The sequence below is a fragment of the Mustela nivalis genome, assembly GCF_964662115.1.
Source record: "Mustela nivalis genome assembly, chromosome: 18".
In the NCBI taxonomy this organism is placed as follows: Eukaryota; Metazoa; Chordata; class Mammalia; order Carnivora; family Mustelidae; genus Mustela; species Mustela nivalis.
The window spans coordinates 3639003-3662915 of record NC_139037.1 but is presented as its reverse complement, the minus strand read 5'-3'; the positions used below and the strand labels follow the sequence as shown (position 1 = coordinate 3662915).

The window sequence follows — 23913 nt, the reverse complement described above, 5'->3', positions numbered from 1 at the left end:
TGAACGTTCTTCAAATGCCCAATTATTAATGCCGTTCAGAATTTGTACATCCGCCTTTTTTTGTTGCTCTGTTAGCTTGCTTGATGTTAGAAGAGCACACCGGAGAGCTGTGTTATTTTTACAAAGTTGTCCTCACAGAAGAGTTTCAGTCTTGGTTTTCCATTTTCCACTTGGTTCTCATGTCCCCTGGGCATTGTCACACAGTGCCGTGTTGCCCTCCCTGCTCTCTGTGACACTCCAGCAGAGCTCTTGAACCAGGACAGCAGAACTCGCCCAGGTCCTTGTCAAGAATGGAGGTTCCTGGGACGCCTGGGTGGCTCAGTTGGTTAAGCGGCTGCCTTCGGCTCAGGTCATGATCCCAGCGTCCTGGGATCGAGTCCCACATCGGGATCCTTGCTCTGCGGGGAGCCTGCTTCTCCCTCTGACTCTGCCTGCCACTCTGTCTGCCTGTGCTTGCTGTCTCTCTCTCTGACAAATAAATAAATAAAATCTTTAAAAAAAAAAAAAAAAGAATGGAGGTTCCTGTCCCTTCTGCTGTCACTGCACGTCAGCTCCTGGGCCACGCTTGGGCATATGTCCTTAGGATAAACTTAGGATAGACTTTTAAAATACTGTCAAGCATGTTTCAACATCCAAGAGGATTTCAAAAGACCACACGTGACATCGAGAAGACACCAGCGTAGCCCATGAACAAATTTCAGATTTCTCCATGTCGACAAGTGGGGTTGAGGTGTGCCAAGAGATTTAGCCAGAGGAAGGTGGGTGGTGTGCGTAGGGAAGTGAAGAAAGCAGTGACAAAGGCATGGGTTGTGTGTGAGAGAGCGAGCGAGGAAACCAGCCAGATCAAAGCAGAAGCTGTGTCTTGAAGAGGTTAGCAACCGAATGCTTGTGGCAGGTTGCTTTTCTATAGGGACAGCGTCCCCTCTGCAGGTGGCCCCTGGAGAGGTGTGTGGGCAGCCTCGACCAGCTCCATACTGCAGAGCGTCCTGACCACCAGCCAGAGATGACGCAGCCTGCCAGGTGAACCGTGTCCAGGAGGATTTGCCTGGAGCCTTCTCTCCCAGAGACACAGATGTCCAGTGGGCACGCTTCTTCATAGTGCCAGTAGAGCGAATCACCAAGCCCAAAGAAAATACATGTTTGTTCAGTTCCATCCCTCCCCTCCCCTGGGTTCTCCAGAGAGGGACCAAGTCCCGGATCTTTTAGGGAGCCCATCCCAATGCAGTGATGAATCGTGGCTATCTCCGTAGCAGGGGTCAGAGCAGTACGAATTTATTTGGTTGAATTATCTGAAAGCCCGGAAGGCCAAGTAAGTCAGTCTCTATCCAAACTGAATCCAGCTGTCACCGCATTGTCAGCTGGGGCCTTCTTTTGTTGAAGAAGTGCAGCTGCTCACCAGGGGAGGGAGGTGCTTTGCAGTAAATTCTAACACTGGGTTATCGTGGCACCAACTTAGCGAGTCAAGAGTGAGCATTAACGGGAAACACCTGTCGCCACATGTCTCCTTGCTGCCTCGAACTGCAGGGCTCACCCGCTCACCGCGCGGTTGCCCGGGGTGGACGAAACATCAGCAGAGCGAGAAACGTACGTTGTGTGAGAGTGGCTCTCGAGCTGAGAGTCAGGGTGACTTTTGAAGAACTAAGAAAGTTAAAGTCTCAGACCATGGAGAAGTGGTTGGTGGGCACCCCTAGTTCCCTTTCTCTGCCTCCACTGGGGCCAGTGGAACTCCTGGACCCTTTGGGTTTTTGGCAGCATGGCAAAATGAGATTTGTTCCGGAGCCTTCCACAAGCTCCACGAGGCAGGAAATTCATCTCTCCCATGGCTCTCTTCCCGGCACTTAGCACAGCGCCTGACCCGGCATCATGGATTGAAAACCGACACAGCGGAGTCGTGGTTCTGGGGGGAGGTCTTTGTGGGCAGTGGAACCCATTTCACTCTCTGACCACGCTGGGGAACCGGCAGATGGTCCCTTATCTCTTTTTCCTGTGAACCGTGGACGCTTTAGATGTTTCTTTCTTCCCGGAGGTCATAAAGTCGGAGTGCTCTTCGGGGAGCAGCGTTAGAACAGGTGCAGTGGGGGAGGCCCGCATTGCGCATCGTAAAATGTTATCTCAGGATGCCAGTGGCATGGACCCCGGAAGGCCAGCGACCTCTCCTGCGGATAAGCTGCTGACCAGCAGACGTCCACCCTCCGCTGCAGGCGGCCCAGAAACGAGGTGGGGCATCATTCTGGTGGTGGACATTGCTGCCCGGGTGGGCCTCCGCCCTCAGACTCCCTTCTTCCTTCTGCAGCCGCATGGAACCAATCTGGCCTCTATGTCAGGTGCCCGCGGCTCGCGAATTTGAAGGCTCATGTCCTGTCCCCCACGTTGCTCACTTCCAGTCGGTTTCTTCCCCTTCCTCCCGCTTCCCCAGGTGACAAGACCATCGGGCGGGCTTTCGTTTTCATCTTTCTTCTTTTGGGTGCTCTCTCGATTCTCGGGGGCGCACTCCTTTTTTCCTCCCCCTCCAGCCCCCATTTTTTAAGTCTTAAGCATTCACGTTTATTGAATGAATAGGCCCTTGCAAGTGTATTATTTTTTTCCCAAGCAAGGGATCCTCATGGGTGGCTTTGGACTTAATGCTGGAGGAGAGCAATGCGTGGGGGCTCTTGGACGCGTGTCCTCGGTGTCGCTGCCCTCAAAGGAGCCGATTGTTCCTTTCCAGGTGTGGGATTGGGCAGAATGTCCCGGGAGCAGCTTGACCAGCCGACGCGGGTGGGGTGGAACCGCCGCTCCTGTTTGGGTCAGCTTGCTTTCATCAGCGCCGCTGGAGGTCCGTTTGGAGTCTGTCCTTAGTGTCAGACACACAGACGAGCGGGTGCAAAGCCTCCCCTGGACGGGGCTTGGGCAAGTCGGTGCTCACACGTCAGACTCCCTCGCTAATAATTTATGAGTTACTCAAGGGCAGAGACCACGTTGTCCTTACCTCTTGGCTGCCACGTCATGCCTGGCACAGGGAAGTCACTCAGCAGGTGCCCAGCGAACGAACAGATTTGCTGTGGAGAGGGGTCGTTTAAGACAGCCCACCACTGAAGCCGCCGACAGCTTTCTGGGTCCCGATCGTGTCGTTCCCTGTGTTAACTGCCCGTCTGGCTTTAGCTTCTGCACATTCTCCGTCCCCGGGTTATTCGCCTTCAAACCCGAGTAATTGATGAAGGTGTAGGGTGGAGCCTGCGCCGGAGTCCCTTGCCTGTGAGTGACAGGCATCTTTCCCAAGGGGACTGTCGGGCAGTGCGGCCAAGCCCCGTACTTCATCGGATCTAAGACCTCATCAATTGTAAGATTCACCCTTGTCTTACGCACAGTGAAGAAAGACTAAACACTACCATTTTACTGTCCCACGATGCCTTCTTATCAGTCAGAAAATCTGACCTTGTTGAAAGAATGGCTTTAGAATTAGTTTGATTATTGTCAGGTGTCACTCTGGTCCATGGCAAGGAGGAAAATTTAAGGGAAACAAGTGCTTAAAGTGCTTCTAAAACTGCTTTACAGAGACCCAGTCTTCTGAAGTACATGGGTTTCTGTGCAATATCTGTCCCCAGATATTGTCCTCTGTCCCCAGCTGTTCGTAGGGTGTCCCGACCGTGTCCCTTTGGGGAGGAGGAGAGTAGGGAGGACTGGTCCTGTCCACGTCCCGGGGGGCTGTGGTTCTGCGGGAGTGTTCACTTGGTGAGAACCAGTGAGCGCTATAACTATGATTTATGCACTTTTGGAATTTATTTCATTAATTACTTTGGAAAAATAAAGGAGGGTCCTCTCTTGTCTCTGCATAATGACAACAGATCATGATAAGCCTACCTGGGAGCAATGATGAGGCATCCAATTTCAGTGATAGTAAAATGAAAAAAGGGGGCACCTGCATGGCTCATTCGGTTAAGGAGTCCGGCTCAGGTCATGATCCCAGGGTCCTGGGGTCGAGCCCCATATGGGCTCCCTGCTCGGTGGAGAGCCTGCTTTTCCCTCTCCCTTGCTCGTGCACACACTCTCTCTCTCTTCCTCAGATTTTAAAGATGTTTAGAAAAATAAAATGCAAAAAAAGTGTATTTCAGGGCAATGAAATACAGCATTTATGAATCAACCCAGTTTTCACAATATTCAGGCCCCGTGTGTCCATTTCAGAGCTGTAATGAATTTTGTCCAGCGCCTTGCTGAAAGGAGACCCCAGTGTACAATTTGCACAGTATCCTCCGGATCTACAAGTGTGTAAGACACAAATAGCCCCGGAGATGAGGTTGGCTCAGAGTGTGACCTTGGTCCTCACCACTTCCCTCTCTCGGGGCTCACAGAGCTGCCCTGCTAGTTACCGCTAGATACTCCCTGGTCCGGCTGTCCCCACTCAGTCTCTTCACAGCATCTCCTTCCTTCGCCTCTAGAAGTGAGGTTGACACATTTGTCCCTGTCACATCTCCCCCTCCTATCATCTTCCCTTGTTCAGAGAAGAGAGATCGTGGAGGCTTCCCCTGCAAAGGCTGGGGATTGTAATGCATCACTGTGGCAGACACACGCTCCGTTCCGGGCCCCTTGACCAGCGTGGGCTCTTGCCCCATTAAAGCCCCTAAGCTGGTGTGTCGTGCTGGGCTTTGGGCTGACCCCATGCTCCCCTTCTCCCGCACCTGCTGGTGTCCCTTTCCTACACGGCTCCCCCTGTAGCCAGCGCTCAGCTTTGCCCTCCTCTGCCCTCTCAGTGCTCCTGCCTCATGATCCCCAAGAACATGTCTAGCCGGGGCTCTCTGGGGAGCTGCCAGCATCTGGTTTCACATGTCCACGTGCCAGGTATGCCCTCCCTCAGGGGAGCCGAGCATTGTGTTGGGATGGATGACATGAGGGTCTGCGGTTGGGATCCAGGATCCAGAATGTGAATCCCAAATGGCCACAGGCACCCTCGCCCCTCCCCAGACCTCCACCCGTGCTCCTCCCGTCAGTGACATATTACAAAAGCCCACCGCTAGGAGGCCACCTCTGGACACGTTGCCCATCGGGAGCCTCTGGTTTCAGATTTGGACACGACCGTACGACGTTACCCCCAGGGCCACACCACAGTGGTAGCTCACTGTGTTCCACAGGCTACCCCATTGGAAATGTCTGGACTCTCCAAGGGCGCTTCTCTCCCGGCCTCTACTTAGCAGAAATGGACCCAGCCTTCCAACGCGCTCCTTGCCAGCGGTGTGGTCTTGCTTCTTCCGAGCCTTCATCTCCGCCAGGCCCGCCCCTACCCTGTCGTGTGCTGGGGCCCCCTGCCTGTTGGGACCATTAGTTAGATCCTCATCTTACTGTCCCTCCTGTGCACGCATCTCGTAAAAACTGGGTCTGCAAACTACTCTTCTTTGCACCTAGGCAGAAAACAGGTTTGTTTCCGTTCTATTGTGGAATGTGTGGGTTATGTCGGAAGCCCACTGAGGTCAGGAATTGTGTGGTCTCCCCGTGCAGCCTAGCAGAATGGCTTAAGGGCAGGACTTGCCAGCTTTACGAACTGAAAGGTCAGTAGTGTTCCTACAGTTTTTCCTGCTTTCAGTTGTAAAAGTATGGGCAGTGGCATTTTTTTTTTCCGTCTTCCTTCAGCTTCCTCCTTCGTGAAGGCCAAGAGCACTGGAGGAAGCGTGCGCCCATGATTAGGACTGGGCGGGCGGGCAGGCCAGCTAACCTGGCATGTGCAGCCTGTGACCTGTGATCCCCTTTGAACTCTGACCTGGGAGAGTCCCACAACAACAGATACTCCCTGTGCAGTTTTTCTGTGCCGGAAGCCTCTCCTGGGGGAGCGCAGCCCTGAGGTCACTAACCCCAGGCTGTGAAGAGGCTCGGCCCACTGGGGAGGGTCCCCGACACTCTGTGGAGTCAGAACAGTCCTGCCAGGTGCCCGGCTCAGATGCATGCCCTTGCAGAGGGCCCACCCGTGAGCAGCCTGTCCTGCGGGGGAGCCAGGGGTGCCCGAGCATGGCTGTGGAGACAGGGTGGGGAGCTGCCACCGGCCTCGCTATGAGGGGGGTAGCCCCTGCAGCCAGCCCGCTGCTGTCTGTGTCCAAGGGAGGGCGCCAGCTAAAGGACCTTCCTCCCCCTGTGGGGAAGAGCGGTATGTGGGTCCCGTTGGGTTATCCCATCAGGACGCCCGAACGCCTGACCTTCACTCCAGGCGTGTGCTCCGGCCAGGCCAACAGCTGCACTGAGCTGCTGTAACGTACGCCTTCAGACTTTCGGAGAGGCACTTAAAAATGTATGTTTCCACCTCTCTGTTTCTTTTATGGAGCCTTGTAACTCTTACAGACCTCGGGACAGTAATCAGCAGTTTCCTCATATGAGGACTTCCTTGGCAATCTCGCTTTTGACGTCAGCGTCTGGAAACAGTTTCTCTGCAGATGAGTGCATCAGAATGAAAGAATTGTATGACCCAGTGTGCGTCCTGATGTAGGAAAGAACGTTAGGGTTCGGAGCCCCATGGCCCAGAAAGAATTCTTGAGACATCTTTGGTACCAAAAGGTGGTTTTATTAAAGCCCGGGGACAGGGCCCGGGGGCAGAAAGAGCTGCCCCGGGGTCAGAAGGACTGGCCCATGATAGACTTCCACGTTGGGAGAGGGTTAGGGATAGCTCAGTCTCAGGGAATTTTGGAAGCAAGGTTTCCAGGGCCTTGGGCTATTGATGGGAAAAGGTCATTTATTACCGTCTAATAAAACCCGAGTCATGAGACCCTTCAGGTGTATATGGGTGGGCCATACGGTTGGGGGGTTTAGAGATAAAGGAAATTTCTAAAGGCATTTTGATATGTTAAAGTAGACTTAGAGGATCCTGGGTGGGAGGGGGTGGGGCTAGGATTGCCTTTTGCCCTTAGCAAAGTATGATCATTGAGGCAGTGGAGTCCCTAGAGGAATGTCCCTCTGCTGGTCTCAAGGACTTGTCCACTGGCTGTAGAGAGTAAGGAAGTGTAATAATGTGTCTTCTGCCTTGGTTTCCCACATCACTTCTCTTTTTCGCTTTGGCTACCAGGAAACTCCAGTAAGCTCCTTGCCCGGCTTTGGGAATGGGTGTCGTTATTACTGTTGTTGTTTGATTCCACGGGCCTCAAGTTGCCCTAGATCCACACTGACTGGATAGAAATCCGTGTCCAGCAGCTGCCCAAACACACTGACATCTAAAAGGACACTGGTGACATTTCCTACTGGACATGGATTCATTCCCTGGAATGACTACTGCTTCGTAGCCCCAGACAGCCCAGACCTCTCTTCCTGCTTCAGAGGCGCAGTCCGCCATCAGCGGGCCAGAAGGGAGCCCGAGGGCTGGGCCACTCCGCCCCCACCCCCAACCCCGGGCAGAGGCAGATGAGAGCCCTAGTGGTCTCATGGCGTGAGAGTTTTGGAGCAACAGGAAGCGTGGGACTGAGCTCTGGGAGCGCTGGAGGGCCCAGCTCTACAGGGGACTCTGTGGGCTTCCTCACTGCTGCCTGCCCCAGGCCAGCCCACTGGGGCCCTTCTCTGACTGTGGGGGTGGGGCGCGAGGGGAGCAAGCTTTGTGTGGAGCAGATGCCCACTGAGCAGGGAGCGATGTGGCTGATGCTGATAGTTTGTGGCAGGCGGGCAGGAGAGGGGGATGTGGAAGCAGCTCCCACACCCAGAGAGGCCGACTGAGAGGCGGTGAAGGGAAGGGGCTTCCGGATAACCTCGGTGGCTCACGGATAACCTCGGTGGCTCACGCACTTAGCCGCGCTCCCAACCGCGCCTTTCCCTACAGGATGATCCCACTTAGCTTTCTTTCTCTTCCTCCTCGGCCTCCTCTGCTCCAGCGGTTTCAATAAGCACCGTCTTCCTGGAAACCGTCCCTTCTTAGGTCTGGTAATAGCGGAGCAAAGCCAGGTAACGGTGACCTCATAATGGGTCGGGTTTCAAGGCAGCCCCGGAGACCAGAAATCTGAGCCAGGGGTCTGTCTCCCCCTCATTCCTGCCGCGCCCTGTTGACCTGCCCTTAGGTCTACTGGAAATTAAATGCTCTTTGGGGGACGAGTGAAGACCCCTGAGTGAGGTCACCTGCGTGTTTACAGATGGGAGAGGGTCAGCCAGGGCCTCGGCAGACCTCACACTCGGACCTCCCTCGGCGAGGCCGCGTACAAGCACCAAGACAGGAAGGAAAGACACAGAAATGGAGATGGCCTTTGAGGCATGCTGCCATCCAGAGGCTTTATCCCCCCTTCGGGTGTCTGTTCCACAGGGATCCGTGTGAAGCCTGGATCGGGTTCAAGGCCCACGTGGCAGACACGGGATCTGGCTCAGGCGTGGGTCCAGGCCTGGAGGTCACCACGCTCATGGCACCGTAGTGTCTTTCTCGTTTTGCCCTGACACTTCTAGGCTAAAGCAAGTACTGGGCACCTCTGTGGGTCTTTATGTCCCAACCACATACTGGCTGTCTTTGTTAGCTTCCTACAGCTGATTTAATGAATTTCCACAAACTCTGTGGCTTAAAATCTCACACATTTACTGTCCTCGAGTTCTGGGGGTGGAAGTCCAAAGTCAGTCTGTTGGGGCTAATGACGAGGGTGGGCAGGACGGGTTCCTTCTGGAGGCCCCCGAGGAGACTCTTAGCCCTCGAGCTTTTCATATTCTAGAAGTGCCTGAATTCCTTGGTTCATCTGCCGCCTCCAGGTGCAAAGCACTATTCCACCTCCTGCCCTGACTCTGGCCCTCCTGTCTCTCTCTCCTAAGGACCCTTGTGACTGAGATGGGCCCCCCTGAATCATCCAGGATCATCCCACGGCCCCACACTCAATCCTATCTGCAAGGTCCCTTTGCCGTGGAAGGTCATGTCTTTGTCGGTTCTGGGGATGAGGCTGTGGGCACCTTTAGGGGACCACTCATCACCCCCTGACACCATTTGAAAAACTATTTTTCATTTCATTCTTCATTGGACATGGCCATTCTCTTTCCTTGTTCCGTACTGATCTGCAGGCACTATGTGCTTTTCGTAACTGCAGAGAATTCTGCTTCGTAAAGACGAGAGTCGCAGAAAGGAATACAGCATGACCTAAGGGGCAAACTGGGAGCTGCTTTGAGCCGGTAGTTTGGTCCGTGTCTGGAGGATGTCCAGTATTGCTGTGTTTTCCCTCAGAATAATTGAAATATCCCACAGCACCCCCGTGAGTTTGCTCCGGTATCCCAGGGTGCCCTGGCACCGGTTTGGGAATCCCGGCTGCGGGGTCCAAGCACCTTTGCTCAGTTCCTTGGGCTGTGCTTCATGGGGTGAGGATTGGGAGCACCCCCGTAGCCAGGCCGCCTGTTCTGGTTGAGCCGGGGGCCGCATCCAGCCGATGTTGGGTAAAGAAGGCTGCCTGGATGCCGAAGGGCGCCCACACCTGGGGGCGAACCATCCTTCAGGGGTTAAATCCCAGAGCTTACGGGAGTCTGATGGCTGCTGGGGAGAGGTGCTGATATTCTGGTTCCTACCCAAGACCCTCACCTTCTCTGCGTTTGGACAGGCCCTTCGCTGGAGGCGCATGGGGTTGAACGTCTTAGGGCTCGTGTCTGAGGGTCAAGGATGTTCGTGATCAAGATCAGGGAGGGGTGTGCAGGTGTCGGTTTGCTCTGGCCCTCTGCGACCCTGAGGCCAAGCAAGGCGGATTTTCTGTGGGGACGTTAGCTCGCTACTTCGGGTGAAGCCCTGGCACGTGACGTTCACTGGGGGCTGGAGAGAGATCAAAGTGGAGCAGAAGCTCAGGTAGCCACTGAGGGACTTTGGACCTCTGGTCCTAGACCAGTAGGTGGTCCAGCTCCATACCTGCCCACAGGGGACTCCACGCAGCCATGTTCCCGCCTCCCCCAGCCGCAGACTTCTCGTCTCTGACATGGCAATAAAAACGTAGTCGTGCCCAGCCGCTTGACGGAGGGGTCCAAGACAATGTTCTCATGCATCTTTGTGCCTCAGAAGGTGTCGACTGTTCTGATAATATCGCATCAGCGTCGTCTCTCAGCGGTCTTGACGTGGCCGTGGCTGGGCTCTCGTTCAGCTTCTCCCGTGGGTGAGGAAGACAGTAACACAGCTCCGTAGCCCAGCCACGTATTATCTCATTCATCTTGCTAATACTCCAAATGAGTCTAGAAAAAGAAAAATTCACATTCACATTTTCCAGAAATAGGAACTGGTCCTGACTTCAGTGACTTTCCCAGGGGTGCCTGGCCGGCTCCAGCCCGTGGGGCCTGAGACTCCTGATCTCGGGGTTGTGGGTTCAGTCCCCATGTTGGCTGCAGAAATTGCTTAAAAATAAAATTTAAGAAAAAAATGACTTTCCCGGTGTGAGTCAAAGTGGAGCTGGAGCCCAAGGGAAGAGGCTGGCTTTCTCTGTTCGGGCCAGTCGTCAGGCAAAACACTCCAGCCACACGCCGGTGTCGAAGGCTAGGGCTCGTGCAGGTCATGCTGCAGAGACACAGCTGGCCTCAGTTTCCTCTTCTGCAGAATGGGCCCGCCCTTCCTTGCAGGCTGCCCCGAACTTGACCCAGAGTGAAACAAATGGATCAGAGTTTTGAACCCGGGAGGCAAGGTGGCGTTTTGACCTTACAGTTGAAAGGAAGGTGCAGACGTGAAACCCACCGGGTGTATGTAGCCGCAGTACAGGCTCGGGGAAGATCACTCGGTAGCATTCATCGTCAGCCCTAGTCATGCTCAGAGCTCTGACCCAGCAACCCCACTTCTAGAAATGGAGCCTCAGGGGAGTACCAAAGAGGTAGCTGTAGGGGGACGACGTGGTGGTCAAGGGCAGGGACTTCTCGGTCGACATGTGGCTGGATTTGTGTGTGCTGTCGCTTCCTAGCTGTGTGCCTGGGCCTGGGAGTGAGCCTCTGAGCCTTGACTGACAGGCGTCATGGGGTGAAGGACGGGCTGGCTGGACACGAGTGTGAGCCAGCGCGTTAGGAACACGGGTGAGCGAGAGAAGACAGCACATCTGATCGCTCTCGGAGACACTAAACGAGAGGGAGTTGCCTGAGGTGGATGGGAAGGGTCAGAGTTACAGAAAGTTCCGGATTCACACCCAGGGAGCCTCATCTGATTGCTCAAGGTCTACCGGCTGGAGAAATCCTGGCGCGCGTTGCTCCGGGGTGCTGGGGAAATCAGAGTTTGAGCGGGGCCCTGTGGGGATGTGGCTGGGCCGCTGCAAGAGGGCGCCTCCTTCCTAGTTCCTTCTGCAGCGGGGGCCACAGTGGCGGGAAAGGACTGGGGGCAAGGGGATGGGGAGGGGAGAGCAGGAGGTCAGGACCCCCCCACCAGGATGTTTCCACCTCGCCAGCCTCCCCCAAGCCCCCGCCCGGCCCCTGTGCTCCCGTCCTGTGCATGCAGCTGCCGGTATTTAAGCCGGTCCCGCGGCTGCCATGAGCCCGGACGGACCCCGGGGTGGGAGCCTGGCCAACCTCTGCTCTGTGAGCGGTGCCCCACAGCTCATCAGCCTCCTGATTCCTGAACTTTCCAAAGTTATTGCTGCCGAGGGCCTCTGTGCAGACCCTCACCTCTGCGCAGACCTCTCTCCTGTCGGAGGACCCTTAAGTCGTCTTGGCGGATCCTCCTTCCCTCTCGGCTCGCATCGGCCTCCCCTGCTCCCAGCCCGAAGAAGCGCTTCTGGGGGCTCTCAGGGACGTAGCCTAGAGACTCTCTGTAGTGCTCAGTGCCCCCAAAAGTTCTTGTTTGGGTTTCCGTTTTATAAGCTGTCTCTTACGAGACCTCCCCCTGCCCTTCGCCACCGCCACCACCCCATCTCTTAGCCTGCACCCCCACATGTGACCAGATGCTCCTTCCCGCCTGTTCACGCCTGCGTTCCCAGCTGCTGACATCCTAGCTGACGCAGAGCAGCTGCTCAGTAAACACTGTCCAGGGCGCCTGGCCGGCTCAGCCAGTAGAACACACGATTCTTGATCTCAGGGTCGTGAGTTTGAGCCCCACATTGGGTGAAAAGCCTACTTAAAGAAAAGATAAAAAAGAAATACTTGTTGAATGAGCACGTGGGTGGTTAAGGCCTTTGGGTTATAGGTGGACTTAGAATTTTCTCCCAGTTTGGTTGGTAGAAACTCGTGCTGTAAGGTCCAGAAAATGAACTGCGAAGTACAATTGCAGGAAGATTTGTTCTGCTTCGAGGCTCCAGAAGATCATTTTTAATATACATGGTCTGGAGTTGCAAAGATCCTGCTATGAATTGATGGCCTGGGTCTTGGAGCCTGTGGCCCTGCCGTGCCTCTGGAACCTTCCTTCTTCTGCAGAGAACAAGGCAGAGGGTCTGGGCGCAATCCATAGGTGTGTTTTCTTCGGGCCGCTGCATGTTCTGAAATAAATGTAAATTGCCTGTGTTGTGGAATTGGAGGGTCTCGTGCATTTCGGGCATTCTTTGGAAAGTTCTTTAGATCTGGTGCAGGTGGGCCTGCCCTCCCGAGTGTAGCTCTGCCCGGGGATGGCACGGCTGGTTCCCGCTGGGCCCACTTCCTCTGTGTTCTCTGGCTGGCCCAACACGGAGTCACGCGAAGGGTGCAATCCTGGTGTGTTCAGAGCGACCGTCACCTCGACCTGCACTGAGCCCCGTGATTACGTTTCCATCCTGAAGGAAGAGGGTGGGCGTGCTTCCAAGGCCCCTACCCACACGCGGTCGCTCCCTATGGTATCTTAGCTCCGTGAGCACACTCAGCACCCCAAGGCCCCTACCCACACGCGGTCGCTCCCTATGGTATCTTAGCTCCGTGAGCACACTCAGCACCCCTGCCTTCTCTCCTCCACAGAGAGGAGATCTCTGGGATAAGGGGGCAACAGGGTGTGGAGACGGAGGTCTGCTCTGCACACCGCAGCCCGCTGGGCCCTGGTACGCCGCGACTCGGGTCGCCCGCCACTTCTCTCGACCCAGCAGTCAGGCCTCTCACTTTCTGCCTCCCCCTGTCGCTCTATCCCTCCTGCCTGAGCCCACACAGGAGGCTTCTGGAAAAGGATGACTCACGCGCGCTCCCAGAATTTCGAGTGAGGGAGATGCTGGGAGAGCCACTTGCCATCCTCGGGCTGGACCAAAAATAGCCAGGATGGTTTGCTCTGATCCTGCAGTCCTGATGCTGGGGCGTTCTGCTTGGTAAATCGGTGCAGCCCTTCTGACCGCTGGAAACCATTTCCAGATACAGAAATTTGTTTCCTTTCCCTCCCAGTGTCTTATTTATCGCAAACTGTATCATTATGATCAAGAACACAATCAAAAGGAAAAATGACCTCAGTTACAGGACTATAATACATTTTTGTCTTCTTTTCCAGCCCTTTTTGTACATATGCTTTGTTGTTATTTTAAAAAAATTAAAATTCGTGCACTCCAGGATTCCTAGCACCCACTCCAAAGGACGGCGTGCTGTGGGATTCAGTTAGGACTCACTGACAGCAGATTATTTTGTTTACTTAGCTGTAAAGTGAACATCGTTCACTGACGTTCTGATTGCTTACAACTGCAACTCATGACTATTGCATCAAATTGTTAGAATGTATTTGCCATTTTCCTGTATTTAGATTCCTACCCCCGCCCCCAGTTTATCAGGATTAGAAGTACTGTTGCAAGGAGCATTTTTTCCTCCATGTAACCGGTTTTGAGGGTTTTAAATTATTTTCTTAAGATAAATTTCAAGAATTTGAATTCCTGGATCAGAGGATAAAATAATAAAAATCACAAAGAATAGTTTCTAGGGGAGCCTGGTTGGCTCCGTTGGAAGAACCGGCGACTCTTGATCTCTGGGGTTGAGAGTTCTAGTCCCCCATTAGGCACAGAGAGTACATGCATAAATACATAAGCAAACACACACACTTTCCAGAGTCTTATTTATCCCTATTTTCAGGATGGCTTGAGAGTTTCAACTTTACCATAACCTCATCAGTATTTTGTTTGCATTTTAAAGTTTTTGCTCATGTAGTAGTGTAAGATGCCACCTAGTTGTTTTAACTCGCCTCTCTCCATGCGCGGCTACCAGTGTAGGGTGAAGCGTTGTCTAAGCATTTAGTAAGAGAATCTCTTACGTGACTTGTCTGAGTCGTTTGTATTCCCTCTTAGAACACAGTTTTCAGTTGGTTTTGGGGGAATTTATAATACAGATCATTTTGACCCCATTTTCCTATCATAACGACGGCGAACGAGATCTTCCTAGTGTGTGACTTTTCCATTTTGAACGCCTAGTGTGTTGTCATAGGTGCGATTTTCTGTGCTCTGGAGAATCTGAAAATGGACCTTAGAATGTGAGCCCAACCACAGTGTCTCAGACGGGGAGACCCTGGCCCAGGAAGCAGAGGCCATGGGCACAGGTGGCAGGAGGAGGACCAAGGCTGAACCGGCCTCCGACTGGCCCCCTCAGTGACCGCCTCTCTGGGTGGTGGTCCTGTCTCCTGAGCTCCCCACAACCCTGTGGTTCTCTCCTGGCCCTGACGGCTCTTTCGAGTGGAGGTTTATGCTTCTCTTTTTTGAACCAAGGTACGTGTCTTAGGATCTCCTCAAAGTGTACCGTTCCCACTGCGGTGACGAGGAGCCAGCCAGCTGTTCCATCTCTCTGACTCAGGGCGTTTAAAAATATCCTGAGCTGGGCAATTTGGAGGAACCCATGATCGATTTGTGAACATTAAGTTCTTAACAGGCAGCAGACGCAGTCTAGTATCGAATTACCCTCAGAAGATGCAGCAGTGCCGCCGCAGCGGCGGCCACCTGCCTGCTGGGGTTGTCCTAGATATTCGGGGTCTGCGGAGGGTGCCGAGGGGGCAGGCCCAGTCGTGAGGCTGCCCTTGCCTGGAGGAGCTCATGCATCAGAAGGGCTTTTGCTTGGTGCTGAGCTGGCTGCGGCTTGCCCCGGGGAAGGCGGGTCCCAGACCTGGTAGGCAACGCCCCCAGCTGGCAGTCAGGAAACCTGGTTTAGATGCAGAGTCCAACCTCTGCATCCTGGAGCCCCGTCCCTAGCTCTCGGGGTACGTTCACGCGCAGCCCCGTCGGTCCGTTCGCAGACGTGCGGCAAACACCCGTAGTCGAGACTGCACGGGACAGCCCACGGCTCCAGAGGTGCGTGGACTGTGGCAGGATGAACAGAAATGGGAACACCTGTCCGTCACACAAGCGGCACCACGAATGGGGGTAGGCACAATGCTGGAGGTGCGCGCAGGCATTGGGCATAGTTTTGGCCAGGGCTGGAGTGAGCTGCTCAGAAGAGGCGTCACCGTGTCCCCTTGGGAGATGGACAACGTCCGGGCAGGGTGAGGCAGGAAGACGGGGTGGAGTGGGGTAGGGGGAGGGCAGAGGGACCAGGCACCGCGAGACACATGCCTTCATCCGGGTGTCCTCATCCTGCATGTGCGGGGGGAGGGCGGGAAGGAGAGGCTGGGTCTGGGCAGCAGATGACCCTCAGAAGTGGGTGACGGGGCGGTGAGTGACATGAAAAGGGGCATCTGTCTGACAGCCTGGGAAGGGTCTGGGCCTTGAGGAGAAGCGTCTTCAGGTGGGAGCCCAGGAAGGGAGGGCGCACGTGCGTGACGGAGGCGGCTTTCCCAGCATGCCGGGCGACACCATCTCCCACAGCCAGTGACACGGCAGTGAGCAGGCAGATGTGTCCCTGGTGATTTTCTGATTCTAGCCCAGCATCGGCCTTTTTATTTATTGGCGTCAGTCGAGTGGGCCCGAGCAGGGAGGCGGCCAGCAGGTGCAGTGGCTTTGAAGTCATAGGTGTAGTTGGGAGAAGCCCTGCTCGTTGCTGTTCAGCCAATAGTTACTGAGTGCCTGCATGTGCCAGGTGTGTAGCAGTAGGCAGTCGGGAAGTGATGTCCATGTCGTGATGACCCAGATTCTAGAAGTTTGGAGCCTATTCTCTTTTCAGGAAATTTGTGACCTCATTTGTTCATTGAAGTCTGGATTCTCAGCGCTAAGTTCCCCTTACGCAGGGAGTAGCTCTCGTGGTGATCATATTTCTGTGTCTTCCATTCTAGATGCCTTAGGACCACGAGAGCTGCCCCAGAGGACTCCTGGTGGCCAGCAGCTACCAAGCAGCCTGTGCGCGTGGCCTCCAGCTCCCGCTGACGTGTCGGGGAGTCCCGTCTGCTGGTCTTCCAGCCTGGAAGCCTCCCCGAACCATGGAGGCCCCGGAGGTCCCCGTGGGCACGCTGATTGACTTCGGGACTGAGCCGTCTGCCTCCTCGCCCCTGGAGATGCTGCCTCCAAAGCTGCAGGATGGGGACAGCTCCCAGGGCGACGGAGCTTCGGAGAGCGAGACCACAGAGTCTGCGGACAGCGAGAATGACATGGGCGAGTCGCCGTCCCACACGTCCTGGGACCAGTACCGCCGCTCCTCCTCCAACGAGTCCTTCTCTTCCAACCAGAGCACCGAGTCGGCCAAGGACGAGGAGACCTTGGAGCTCCGGGAGTTCATGCGCGGCTACGTGGAGAAGATCTTCTCTGGAGGGTGAGTGCCTGGGACCCGCTCTGAGCTCTGTCCTTGCCGGAGCCGGGCTTCCGCTCCCTCACCGGCCAGGGGTAGGCCTCCGGGGTGGTTCTCAGCCCCCACCCCCGGCTGCAGGTAGAAGCACTTAGAGAGCTTTTGCCGCCTCTTCTGTCCCACCCCCCGGCTCCAGCCACTCCACTGACATGTTCAGGTCCTTTCTGCTAAATCCAGGAGTCCTCTAGGGTGGCTTCCCCGCGTCTGAGTCCTGGCACGTTAGCATCGGCCTCACGCGGGGCTGGGGCGCTGCCATGACTCGGGACTCTCAGGGCAGGGATGCTATAGCCCCGAAGGTTTCGATGACCCGTAATTCTCGCGATGCTCGTGGCAGTGGAGGCTCAAGCAGCTGCCAGGATGTGGACCCGTCCTTGCTTCTTCTTCTTGCCTTTCTTGGACGGTTCTTGAAGGTGTACATAGGATCCCCGGCCCCTGGAGCAGCAGGGAGTGGAGTTCAGGTTGGGATCAGACAGAGGAGAGGGTGTCTGTGGGAAGGCCTCCAGCTCCCCCCACAACTCTTGTTATATCTCAGCAAGGGTGGAGGGAGCCTGCAAACCCAGATTCCTGGGTTTCGGATGTCAGCCTTGCTCTGCGTCCCCATCACACGCTGGTCCCTGAGGGCCTTGCTGCTCGTTCCCTGGATGGGGACCCGCAGTTGCCGCATCACGGGAGTTTGCTAGAAATGCAGAGTCTTGGGCTCCACCAGACCTGCTGAGTCTGAATCTGCATTTCAGCCAAACCTCCACACACTCTGTGCCCACACTTCAGGGTGAGGAGCTCAGGGACCGACGGGACCGTTTTCCCATTTAATTAAAGCAGTAGGAAGAATCCGCCTGTTGACGCCACGTAAAGAGGCCAGTATTTCCTACAGCAATTAAGGGCCCTGGTTCGTAACCAGGCGCGGTGGCCGTCGGCCTTTTCTAGGTGTGTGTCCATTCTCTTTGCCGTTAGAATAGGGAAGAGAGTTCTGTGACGATCTGTATATGGGACGATCCCAAACCGCATTCGCGTTTGGTTTTGCACGCATTCTGGGAGAGCGGTAGATGTGGCTCTCTCCTAATTTTGTTTGACTAACACTGGAATTAGTCAGCTTTCTCTGAGCACACCCAGTTAATGAAAGGGGAGAAAGCGCAGAAGCCTGCTAATTTGTCAGGAAGGCTGATCTGTATTTGCGGCCGCCTGTCAGCAGTATGGAGCCCGGACAGCTGAGCCGGATGCATTCTCAAGAGCATTCCAGAAATCACTGCAGACTGGCTGGCAGAGTCCCCGATTTCATCTGCTGTTGGTATTTGGGGATAAATGAGACCAAGATGTTTTCTACCAAACCTTAAATAAACGAAAGATTGCATGAGCTCATTGATCGTCAGCCTTCTGCTTCTTTCTTATCTTGTCTTTAAATCTGGGGACAGAGTGTTCGCCTCCCACGATGAGTGATCAGAGGTGGTTTGAGGTCAGGTGAGCGTCTGTTCACCCTGGCTGTGATGACCCCCGGGCCCCCCAGTCTCTAGCCCTCACATACACCGCCAGGATCGCCAGAGGGCCGGACGTGCTGGTGTAAGCCAGGCGTCCGCGCTTGGCTGGGGGGGGCCACACTTCCTGGCTGCCTCTCCTGCCCCTTCCCCACTCTGGCTGTGTTTGTTGCTGAGGACTGAGAGTTCCTTTTCCTGCTCTGTTCCTTTCAGGGAGGACTTGGACCAGGAGGAGAAAGCCAAGTTTGGAGAGTACTGTAGCAGCGAGAACGGAAAAGGACGCGAGTGGTTTGCTCGATACGTGAGCGCCCAGGTGAGGTACAGCTGGTGCGGCCTCTTCTCGCCACCTCTGCTGCTCCCGCTCTGAAGAGAAGAGCCCCAGGAAACAACCCAGCAGAGAAATGAGTAGAGCTTACTTAAAGATGTTCCCCAAAAAAAAGAAAAAAGAAAAAAAAGATGTTCCCAAAAGGCCTTGTTAGAATAGAGGGAAATAGGAAGTTGCTCATCTGCTTGTCCCGCTAGAAAGAATGAGCGAGCAAACTCCTTTGTAATTGCACAAATCGCAAATCTGTGCAAATACAGAAAAGTTCCTTTTTTAAGGGTGAGCATGTGGACGATGTCCGTGCGTAGTTTTATTCAGTAACCCACAAAGCTCAGTTTTACAAAGGTAACGTAGATGGTGACAGCCATGCGAGTTCAGAAAATAATCATTTTTCGTAAATACCTAGTAGGTTCTTTTTTTTTTTTTTTCTGCAAAGTAGCTTTAGCTCTTGGTTTTTTCAGGTATTTTTATCACAATTTATTTTTCTATAATTTTTTAAAAAGATTTTATTTATGTATTTGGCAGAGAGAGACACAGCGAGAGAGGGGACACAAGCAGGAGCAGAGGGAGAGGGGGAAGCAGGCTCCCCGCTGAGCAGGAGCCTGAGTGGGGCTCAATCCCTGGACCCCGGGATCCTGACCTGAGCCGCAGGCAGATGCTTGACAGCTGAGCCCCCCAGGCGCTCTTAGCAATTTATTTTTCCAAGAGAAATTAGAAAATGCTGATCAGCACGCATAAATGGCCCCAAACTCTCCCATCCCGAAATGGCCCGTGTGGTCCTCTGGGGGTTTCATCCCTGCAGGCCGTTCTGTGTTGTATGGGTGAGTGTGTGGGGCTCCTAGTTCTTAAAATTTCAGAGAGATGCAGGAAAGTGTTGGCTTGGGCTCTGCTGGGGGGCCCAGTTACTCTCGCACCAAGGAGGCTGCTCCCGTCCAGACTCACGGCCCAGCTGTGTCGGGCAGTGCTTAGCGTGGTGAGCCTGTCTGAGTGACAGCCGCCCGCCCGCCCAGTGACGTGTCTGCCTGTTCCCGCACAGCGCTGCAACTCCAAGTGTGTCTCGGAGCCGACCTTCTACCGCCTGGTGCAGTCTTTCGCCGTGGTCCTGTTCGAGTAAGTGATGCTGTGCCCAAAGCCTTTGTCCTAAAGCACGTCTTCCCCGTTTTTCCTGCTCCGTACTAACCCAGTTGTAACAGCCACACAGGTCATGAGCTTGTGCTTGCTCTGAACTACACCCCCCCCTCCCCGGCCACTCGCTGGCATCCACAGAGAGGCCTTGCCCCAGCCTCTCGGGGGAGGAAGTTAAGGTCCAACCCCCACGGTAGGGGAGGTAGGGGACAGCAGCTGGGCGTAAGCAGATCCCTCTCGGAGGGCCCCCAGGACAGGCGGGGCCGACACTCCACTGACGCTGCCCTCCTGTGGTGGAGATGCAGCCTTTTCTGGATTTCTTGTTGTGAAGCACTTCCAGCTAGATAACCACCCACTTAATGATGCGATCAGATGCCTTCAGCCTGCTCTGCGTGCTAATTAGGCCCTGCTGGAACCCTTTATCAGAGATAGCACAGTGGAAGCTGGGGGGGGGATGAAAGGGCACCCCTCCACCTCTGTGTAGCTGTGGGAGGCAGGCCGTGTGACTCACAGGCTCTCTCCTCCTGAGGCCCCGGGGCCTGGGACGGCTAGACTCCCATCATACGAGCTGGACCTGCGTCAGAGCAGGTGACGGCACCCCCTCCCCCGAAACACACACATGAAAGGAGGGGCTGTGTCTCTGCCTTGGGCAAGGGAACAGCAGCCTTACTGATGGGAGGAAGAAGGGGGCACTGGGAGGGGAATTGGGGAAGGACAGGGGAGAGGAAGCCCCAATCTGATAGTTGTTTGTGCTCCACTTCCCCTCGTCCCCTCATTGTGGCCCCGAAGCAGGTCCTGGCCCCACAGTTTGTCCCCATGTCCCGTTTGTCCTTCCAGGCCTGAAACCCCCCACCTTTACTTTTCCTTCCCCTTGTCCTGCAGCAGAGACATGCCAGCTCCTAATTCCTCAGTGTCTCAATGTCTCCTCCCCCCTTTGTCCCTGCCCCGGCCACGACCATGGAGCGTGGACTGGAGGAGAAAGACCATAAAGGGGAGGGTCCCTATTTTTCCGGCACCTGCTCGGAATGTCCCATGTTGAGCATAGGCTCATGTGCGGGGGGATTCTGGGTGTCGGAGCTGGCAAGGGAGGAAGAACAAGAGAGCGTCATGGAAGGAGTCCGTTTCAAACAGGCGCAGCTGTCTCGTGTGCAGCGTGCTCTTGGCCCCGAGAAGACTTCAGCTACCAGACATTCCTATCGTAGGATTTCTCACGGATCCATATTGTGCAGACATACCTGTCCCACGTGGTAACATAGTCAATTCTGGACTGAGTTTGATTTTTTCCTTCGATAAAATTGGGGGGGTGGGGTAGGAAAATAAAATTCAAGTCCCAACCCAACCAAAACACAGAATCTTCCCATTTCTCAGTGAGCATGTGTATTTCTGTGTGTGGGGGAAGAAAAAGGAAAAACACCTTATAATCTCCTAAAAATATGTATTTTTAAAATTTGAGTTTTATAATTTTTAGCTTATTAGTGTCTTCTGTTTTTACTTTTATTTATAGTCCTTTATGATTTTATTGGCAGAGTTTAGTTCTTCAAGTTTTATTAGTTTTTTTTTAAAGATTGTATTTAGTTTTATTTGAGAGAGAGAGAGAAAGCACGAGTGGGGGGTGGGACAGAGGCAGAGGGAGAAGCAGGCTCCTTGCTGAGCAGGGAGCCTGACGTGGGGCTCGATCCCAGGACTCCAGGATCGTGACCTGAACTGAAGGCAGATGCTTAACCAACCGAGCCACCCAGGCGCCCCAATTAGATTATTTTATATTCAAAGATAGAACTGGCCCTGACCCCACCGTCTAGATAAATTCCATTGACTTTTCTTTTTTTAATACTTTAAACATTAAATACATTAAACAAGGTTAATGTAATAACCTTGTTAATACAATGTTAGAAACTAAACAGAAAAAAGGTCGGGAACTAAACAGAAAAAAACCAAAAGCACAGAAGAACAGAGTAGAGAGGCACAGCACCTCAAATGGAAAGGAAACCCCCTTTTACAAGCCTGTCCTTGGTCCTGTGGCCCACCTCCTGGCGATAACCACTGTTGATGACACACATCCCGGCGAATATAGATCTTTCTGAAGAAGATAAGCAGTTGGGGATTCTTTTTGGTTGTTTCTACATAGCATCTGGGGAGTGAGGTATAAATATGGGCCCATTTTTTTAAAAAGATTTTATTTATTTATTTGACAGAGAGAGAGATAACAAGCAGGCAGCGGTAGGCGGAGGGGAGGCAGGCTTCCCGCTGAGCAGAGAGCCTGATGCTGGGCTCAATCCCAGGACCCTGAGATCATGACCTGAGCCAAAGGCAAAAGCTTTAACCCACTGAGCCACCCAGGCGCCCCAAATATGTATAAAATTTTTAGCTCTTGCTTCAGGAGCTTGCAGTGAGAAAAGTGGGCAGGATGGCGTTTGAGCTGGCCGGCCTTCCTTTTCATTTTAGGTGCCATCAGATGGACGACTTTGGGCCTGCCAAGAACCTCATGACCATGTGCTTCACCTACTACCACATCGGTAAGGCCCGGGGGCGCGAACGCCATGGAGGGCAAACACGGAACCTCAAGGCTCGTCCCCTTGTAATGTGGCATCAAGTGAGGCTTTTCCCCATTAGCAGTGCAGTTGTGAGGCTTCCAGAAAACAACAGAACCTGGGGTTAGGGCGAGATGTGCAAGGAGAGAGATACTCGAAACAGGAGGGGAAGGTGTGGTCCGTAGCGTGGGTCAAGCGGCTGCCTTGCTGCGGTAGGAAGGAAGCCACCCAGCAGCTGTCCGCTTGGTGGGCCATTTTGTGGGCGACTCAGGAGTTGCTGGACGTGAGGACTTCTCTTTCACGTTTTAGCCAAATACAACACAGGGTTGGCCCTTGAAGACTGTGGGAGGCATAATAAAGGGTCTTGGGGTGGAAAGCGCCCCTCGTGTGGGCCAGCGATGTCCCCCCGGCAAGGGCAGATCATTCTTCATCCTGACGTCTGATCTTTCTTCATTCTGGCTCATTGCTCTGGAACTTTCTGGTCACTGGAGCTTGCGGACTCCCTGCATGAGGTTCCTTGGGTGTGACGTTAGGGACTCGTTCAGGCCGCTGTAAGCAGAAGGCTGCTGGGGGCCCGCGCGGTCTAGAGCTGGGTCAGCGCAGCAGTGAGCACGGCCTCCCTTCCTGCCTCTCTCAGGGTGCACAGTTTTGGTCTTGGGTCCAAACCCCGTGTCTTCTGCAGCTCAGCTCTGTCCTCCCCACACTCCCAACGGCCCATCCCCCCCGTGCCTCAGTTCTGGTGACAGCTGGGCGACTGCCTTAGCGCTGGATGGGCCCTTCGTGCCAGACCTTTGGGTCAGATGGGAACCCCTCATCCAAGCCATGGCTCCTCCTTCTCAAAGGAGTGGGAGTCACATCTGTGCCCACAGCAGCTTAAATTAGTAGGGGACACTCAGCACCTTGATGGTGGGGGGGTGGCCTTTGACCTGCAAGGCTCTGAAGGGTCTTTTTTTTTTTAAGATTTTTTTAAAGCTCTTACTTACTTGACAGAGACGGTGAGCAAGAGAGAGAACACGGAGGGGAGGGTCCGAGGGAGAAGCAGAGTTCCCATTGAGCAGGAGCCTGGTGTGGGGCTCTGCCCCGGGATTCTGGGATCATGACCTGAACCCAAAGCAGACGCTTAACGACTGAGTCATTCAGGCACCCGAAGAGGGTGTCTTTGACCGGCAGTCCCGTCTTTATCTGTCGGGGCACCTCGACTTGAGGGCGACTCTGACCTGTCGGCGGCGCCTTAAGCTGCGGGAGAGCCTTTGGCCTTACTGTTCTCTCCGGGATGCCCACTCCCGCCTCGTGCAGTTTCAGGCCCACGCGGGGGCCCAGAGCCTGTCCGGAGTCTGCATGCCTCCTCCTCGCACAGGGAGAGGCTCCTCGCCCCCCTCTAACCCTGGGCCTCTGCCGCGGCGGCGCTCCGCGTGTCCGGTGCTCCCCTCCTTCAGGTCCTCGGGCTTCAGGGCTGGGTCCGCTCCTGTTTCTTCAGTAGTCTGGGTGCACCTGGCTGCCTTCTTAGATGCAGCAGGTGCTTAGCTGTGGCCTGAGAGGCCCGGCCCTCCACCTTCCTTTGGCATCTTGGGTCCTTCGCTGGTTGCCACTGCCTCCGAGAGGCTCCGGCGTCGTGTTGTTCCCCCTACACAGCGCAGTTCCTTTCCTGCCCCCTCCCGCCTCTCCCCCACTCCAGGTAAGCCGCACCTGCTGCCCTCTGAGTCCAAGGAGAAGCCCGCGGGGAGCATCGACTCCTACCTGAAGTCCGCCAACAGCTGGCTGGCGGAGAAGAAGGACATCGCTGAGCGGCTGCTAAAGAACACATCGGCCAAGACAGAGAACGTCAAGGGCTTCTTCGGGGGGCTGGAGACCAAGCTGAAGGGGCCTCTGGCCAGGAAGCAAGAGTACGTGTCAGCAGGTGGACTGTGGGGGGAGGGGCGGCTGTGGCCGAGGGCTGAGGCCCCGTGCCACCTGCTAGTGGCGGTGACGGGGAGGCCGTGCGTGGGCTGGCCGT

General features: G+C 54.7%; 1 protein-coding gene across 5 annotated transcripts in view; it reads left to right on the top strand.

The window, feature by feature from the left end:
- KIAA0513 overlaps positions 1–23913 on the top strand; it is a gene marked incomplete at its 3' end in the record, with an annotated part of 63032 nt that overhangs the window by 24898 nt on the left and 14221 nt on the right. For all 5 annotated transcript variants that reach the window (XM_082712034.1, XM_082712035.1, XM_082712033.1 and 2 more), the window contains exons 2-6: positions 15971–16443; positions 18159–18258; positions 19304–19377; positions 21835–21905; positions 23596–23803. In XM_082712034.1, coding sequence (XP_082568160.1) covers positions 16115–16443; positions 18159–18258; positions 19304–19377; positions 21835–21905; positions 23596–23803 — 782 coding nt within the window. In that variant the 5' untranslated portion in view covers positions 15971–16114. The remainder of the gene's footprint in view (positions 1–15970; positions 16444–18158; positions 18259–19303; positions 19378–21834; positions 21906–23595; positions 23804–23913) is intronic.